Source organism: Daucus carota, chromosome 3 (genome assembly GCF_001625215.2).
Source record: "Daucus carota subsp. sativus chromosome 3, DH1 v3.0, whole genome shotgun sequence".
In the NCBI taxonomy this organism is placed as follows: Eukaryota; Viridiplantae; Streptophyta; class Magnoliopsida; order Apiales; family Apiaceae; genus Daucus; species Daucus carota.
In genome coordinates, this window is record NC_030383.2 from 51,686,905 (window position 1) to 51,693,141 (window position 6,237).

Genomic DNA, 6,237 nt, shown 5'->3' on the forward strand with positions numbered 1-6,237 from the left:
GTGCAGCTAGACCCAATGATCATCAAGAATCATGTTAAACAGGAAGAGCAAAAGATTCAGCAACAGCTTCTGCTGTCTGGCTCTAGATAATGTTCAATTGTGTTAAATAATGCAGCTCCATTTAAATGATATCGACCTGAGACCCTCAAGCTTTCCATTCGTCGTCTTCTCTAATTACAGTACCGATCATAAATATCAACAAGAAAAACAAATTAAATATTTTGTAATTGTGAATTACATGGATGATAACAATGACTAAAATGGAATACTTAGTATCTGTTTTCTGATATTAATTGTTATTACATTTGAGCTAATTTAGTGACTCATTAGACATTGGTTTGTTCATTTTGTATACTAATAAGAAATAAGCCAAAGCAACCAAAATTAGGTACCTCCCCACCATTCAACCTATAGTCATATACTAATGTTAAACATTGGTAATATATTATATAATATCTCTATAATACAGGGAGATATTTTTTAATAATGTGGAGACAGAGAAAGGGACAGAAGGAAGGATCCTCTTTGGCTCTCTGAGAAGACAAGAGGTGAAAATCTTGATCTAATCTGAAAAAAATAACACAATCCATGAAGAAAGCATCAGAGGTTTCATCAAGCTCAAAGCCCACAAAACAAGTTCTTCCTCATCAAACACCAAGACTCACTGATCACTACTTAGTTGGCCAGAAACTAGGACAAGGCCAATTTGGAACAACATATCTTTGCACAGACAAGTCCTCTGGAGAAGATTATGCATGCAAATCAATACCGAAACGGAAGCTTTTTTGTCAAGAGGATTATGAAGATGTGTGGAGAGAGATACAGATGATGCACCACTTATCTGAACATGCACATGTAGTTAGGATCAGAGCTACTTATGAAGATAATTTGTGTGTACATCTTGTCATGGAGTTGTGCAAAGGTGGTGAGCTTTTCGATAGGATTGTACAAAAGGGTCATTATAGTGAGAAGAAAGCTGCAGAGCTGATGAAGACAATCGTCAAGGTTGTGGAGGGCTGTCATGCTCTTGGGGTTATGCATAGAGATCTTAAGCCTGAGAATTTCTTGTTTGATTCCCCTGATGAAGATGCTAAGCTTAAGGCTATTGATTTTGGGCTGTCTGTGTTCTACAAGCCTGGTTTGTCCTTCATCATCTTATTTTAATTGAGTTTGTTAATTTTACCAGTATTATGTTTTAATTACATAATTGAATTGAAAGGTAGCTGATTGTGTGATGACTTCTCTTTACTTTACTCTATTTCATTATTTGAGCAATAAGTTTGATATGTTATCTTTTCATCAAAATCCGAGACTGCTAGTACTGCTTACTTATATTATTCATTGAAGCAATTGGATGTTCGATGCTCTGGCACTGTCTTTGCTGAACATGTTTCTGTGCTCCTAGAGGTGTAGGGACTAAAATCAGCATATTTTACCCTTCCTAGACACCTCGTTGGAGTCGGGTATACTGAATATTTCCTGTCAAGTAAAAGACTGGATGTACCCTTGATGCCGTAATTGCCACTAGGTTCCTTGTTTTTCATTTTTGCAATTTGATAAATTATCATTTTCTAGTATTTCCTTTTCTTTTTCTTTTGACAAGTCTGTTTTATAGCCTACAAATTAGTATATGTTATAAAAGCGATGATCGAACACATAATTCTGGGACAACAGAGGATAAACCCATATCACTTGGCTATCCAGTCACGCTCCATTTTTCTAGTATTTCTATTTCACTAGTTCACTTTGTTCCATTTAAGGCAATTTGTATTTCAATACCTTGTGGTTTTGATTTGTAGCATAATTTTCATGCTCTTCCTTGTGTGGAGCATATAAGGTATCTGGGATCAAATGTGATCCGTGCTTGAAGGTAAAATTGACATGTATAACCTCCTTCATCAGGTGCTTTCATCCTCTTGGTATTAGTCCATTAGCTCTTAACCTCTGTTAGATTTAGTATTAAGCAATCAAATTTTGGACAAGTTAATTGATTCAAATTGACCACATCTTATGTTATCAGTAATACCTCTAATCAAGCATTACTTGCTATGTTAACCTCATTTATCGTTTTACATCCAGGTCAGTATCTTTCTGATGTTGTTGGAAGTCCTTATTATGTTGCGCCTGAGGTGTTGTATAAATATTATGGTCCGGAAATCGACGTTTGGAGTGCTGGCGTTATATTATACATCTTACTGTCTGGAGTTCCACCCTTTTGGGCAGGTACAGAGACTTCTTAAAAACTACCATATGCAGAGTGTATCCTTTTATTACATGTGTAGTGCATACTCATTGTGCTATTTCTTTCTGCAGAAACCGAGTCTGGTATTTTCAGAAAGATTTTAAAAGGAAAAATTGACTTTGAATCTGATCCATGGCCGCAGATTTCAGAAAGCGCGAAAGATTTGATACGGAAGATGCTTGAAAGAAGCCCGAGAGAAAGAATAACTGCTCATGAAGTCTTATGTAAGCCACATGTTCTTGGTATCGAAAACTCTTGTGTCACTTGAATGTAGAAGCTCTTTTTACCAATGTACTTGTTGACAATGCATGTGAGTTGATATCAGGTCATCCTTGGATCCTGGATGACAGGGTTGCCCCAGACAAGCCTTTGGATTCTGCAGTTCTGACACGACTGAAGCAGTTCTCAGCTATGAACAAACTAAAAAAGATGGCCTTACGTGTATGTATGCATTTGTAGATGACCTTGTGAATATAACATATCTATGCTTTCAATTAGTACCTGGACCATATATACTTGAATGATGCTTACTGTGAATATTTAAGTTGTGTGGATTAATACTAAGTATGTTCTGTTTAGAGTCATATGCAGAGTTACATGATTCTCCGTCTAACCTGCTGTGTACAGGTGATAGCAGAAAGTCTTTCTGAAGAAGAGATTGGGGGCTTGAAGCAATTGTTCAGAATGATTGACACGGACAACAGTGGCACTATAACATTCGAGGAGCTGAAACAGGGATTGAGAAGAGTCGGCTCTAATCTAATGGAGTCTGAGATCCATCATCTTATGAATGCGGTACATGCTATATTCTAATTCATGACTGAATGGTCCAATCTATTCATTTTAACTGTGTCACTGGCAGGCTGATATTGACAAGAGTGGCACAATTGACTACGGAGAATTTCTGGCTGCTACCTTGCACATGAACAAGATGGAGAGGGAGGAGAACTTGGTTAGAGCATTCACTTACTTTGACATGGATGGCAGTGGTTACATAACCTTTGACGAGCTTCAACAGGCCTGCAAAGACTTTGGTGTCGACGAGGTTAAACTGGACGAGATGATTAGTGAGATTGATACTGATCATGTAAGAGTATCAGTCAAGTCTTTCTTCTTTGTTTCTTTTCTGTCTTGTTGCAAACATAATAACCATTTTTCGTGTTTTTCTTTGTTGCAGGACGGACGTATAGATTACAGTGAATTTGCTACAATGATGAGGAAGGGCGACGGAGGAGTTGGGAGCAGAAGCATGAGGGGAAATCTCAACTGTAACTTGGCACAAGCTCTGGGAACTACTCACTCCACATGTCTTCATGGAGCCGTCGACCCCTTAAAACAAACTTAACCATTCGGAAATACTCATGCCTAACTCACAAATTTATATTTTATCCACTACTGGAGTTTTATTCATAAGACCAAAATTTAACAACAAATTAGCAGAAGATTAGGCCAAATATTAGATTAGATAATGTTTAATTTTCAAATTTTATATTGGTTTCTACATGATATGTTAATTCAGTATTTATTAAAGAACCACTAATATAACAAGTTCACCAAAATTTACATATTAATTAGCATTCTTGAAGGACAGAGGTAACGTAGCATTCTTGAATGACAGAGGTAAATTGCTGCAATGGTATCTTAACAGTTATGTCATACCATACTCTCCCATGGAACATAAAATTCCAATACTGCAGCCGCAAGATAGTACATAAAAAGTCTTCATTGATGTTGCAATCAACTGTAAAATCTGCTTATGGAAAGGCGGAATGTTGCTGAAATTAGTTTATGAAAGTAAAGTGGCAACAAGATTATAGGTGAAAATGCAATGTTACGAACAACAGAAGCACTAATACAGAAAATTAAAGGAAAACACAGAAGGAATCCAGAACACAAACATTATGGATTTAGATTTGCAGTTGAAACAAAAGCTGATGAGAATTCTGAAACAAGTGTACAAGTGCCACTATCTTTTTCTTTCTTCGTTAATTTTGGTATATGAGTCCTCGCAAATTTGACACTATTATGTAACAAACTTCTTGGGACGAAGCCTAGAGACATGATTTATAACCAACTAGTGTAGAATCAATCTACATTCCTAGAGACCATATCATTAATTAATCGAAAATCGTGTTTTCAGTGGCTAAAAATTTGTTAGAAGCACGAGTATAGGCTTAGCAAACAAGTTGACTTGATAAAAGTGACAACACACTTATATTTCAGTACAGGTAGGAGTAGGATGGCATACTGAGAATCTGTAAAGAAGACAGTTGCACGCCCGTGAGGATCTGCTGATACTGGACATAGTTTCATACAATAATTCACGACCAGTCCATTGCAGCATGTACATTTTTTAAAAGGTCCTACGCAATACTCGCGCATCAACAACGTTTAGTACACAACATTCTCGCGTCAGCAAGTTGTTTTAAAATTTTGAATCCGCATATCTGAGAGTAAATACCATGATAACGACTGACAATCACGACAAACACGACCTCTGCTCTCTAGAAAATTTGATTTCCACATTTACTAGTCTCGAAATGTTAGTTAAATTGATAAATATGGTTTTTCGTTTTTATCATACTTATTAGATGTCTGGACTTTTTTTTTTTTTTTGTAAATGGACCTCCCATCCAGCTGCCTCTTTGTTCATATGCTATTTAAAAAAAAATTGTTTTTCATGAGCACTAGCTGGTGAAAGGGACCGCAGAGTGTGTGTTTCTGGGCTCCTTCAAATTACTGACCACCCTCAACGAATTCTTTACAAAACTAACCACCCTTTTTTTCACTTCACAAAACTGACCACCCTAAATCCTTGGCGAACATTACATGAAATCCCTTATATGTTCGCCCCTGCCAAGGGCGAACATAACTAAACTTTTTTATATGTTCGCCCCTCCCAAGGGCGAACATATAAGGGCAAGTGGCGCACTGAAAAGATAAGTTCATTATGGGAAATTACATAGTATGCACCCCCCACGACTAGGCCGCTCGCTAAGTAAGCAATTGCGGTATCCGGCTCGTGCCATATTCTCTCGTCCAATTCAGATTTTCCTTATCTTTTGCATGTATATTAAACTTTTTGTTTCTTTTCTCGGGAAATATATTAGAATTTATGTTAGAAATATGTCGAAAGTTTAATTAATTTCAATATTAAAATATTTTGACCCCTTTTTATATAAATTTGAGGAATTGGTCAAGTAATCCAAAATCAAATCAAAAGTAAATAAAATTCAGAGTGTGGTGATTTTCAAATCATTCATCCAAAAACACTTTACATGAAAACTTAGTAACAAACTGCACCAAAATAATTCCCATTTGTTATCTGCAAACACATTCGAAAAATCAAAAGATACATACTACTTCCGTCCCATCTTATCAGATTCTTTACGCTACATTTTGACACGTATTTTGACACTCTTATAAAATATAGTGCCGGTAAAAGTTTTTTATATTAAAGAACTTCAAATTTATTAGTATATGTGTCAAGCCATTTTGCGTAGTCTTATTAATTTTATAGTAAAGTTACATATTTCCAACTACTACAGTAGCCATTAATCTAATATATAACATATATTAGATATTTAAATGCATCCATCGCGGTGTTTTTCCTCCTCGCTAATATAAACTCAAATTTATTTTTGGGTGAGCTTCTTTAGATCCAATAATCTGTGATTTCCAAATACCTTTGTGCTAATACAAATTACAAACTACAGTTTATAATAAATTCAGATATTTAATGATCGTGGAAGAGATATTCTTGTTGATAGACATATTGATGATACGATTTTATGCGTTAGAATTTTTCCAAGTGAAGCAATTCTCAATTTACATATGCGAGTTTCGGATACTGTTCGTTTTTTTTAGATTGTTTGTCATGTTTTTTAAATTATATGTAAAATATAATATAGTAATTTATTTTTAGAATTTTTATTTTTAAATAAAATATATGTTAAACATTCTAAATTATATATTATGAAAACGTTTAAAATACG

General features: G+C 35.4%; 1 protein-coding gene across 1 annotated transcript; it reads left to right on the forward strand.

Moving 5' to 3' along the window:
* The first annotated feature begins 476 nt into the window (after window positions 1–476).
* LOC108215270 (calcium-dependent protein kinase 11) lies at window positions 477–3,743 on the forward strand. Its single transcript, XM_017387690.2, has 7 exons — window positions 477–1,138; window positions 2,080–2,223; window positions 2,314–2,466; window positions 2,568–2,683; window positions 2,870–3,037; window positions 3,105–3,329; window positions 3,420–3,743. Exons 1-7 carry the CDS (start codon window positions 589–591, stop codon window positions 3,585–3,587), a joined length of 1,524 nt encoding a protein of 507 aa, XP_017243179.1. The 5' UTR covers window positions 477–588; the 3' UTR covers window positions 3,588–3,743.
* Window positions 3,744–6,237: the final 2,494 nt, after the last annotated feature.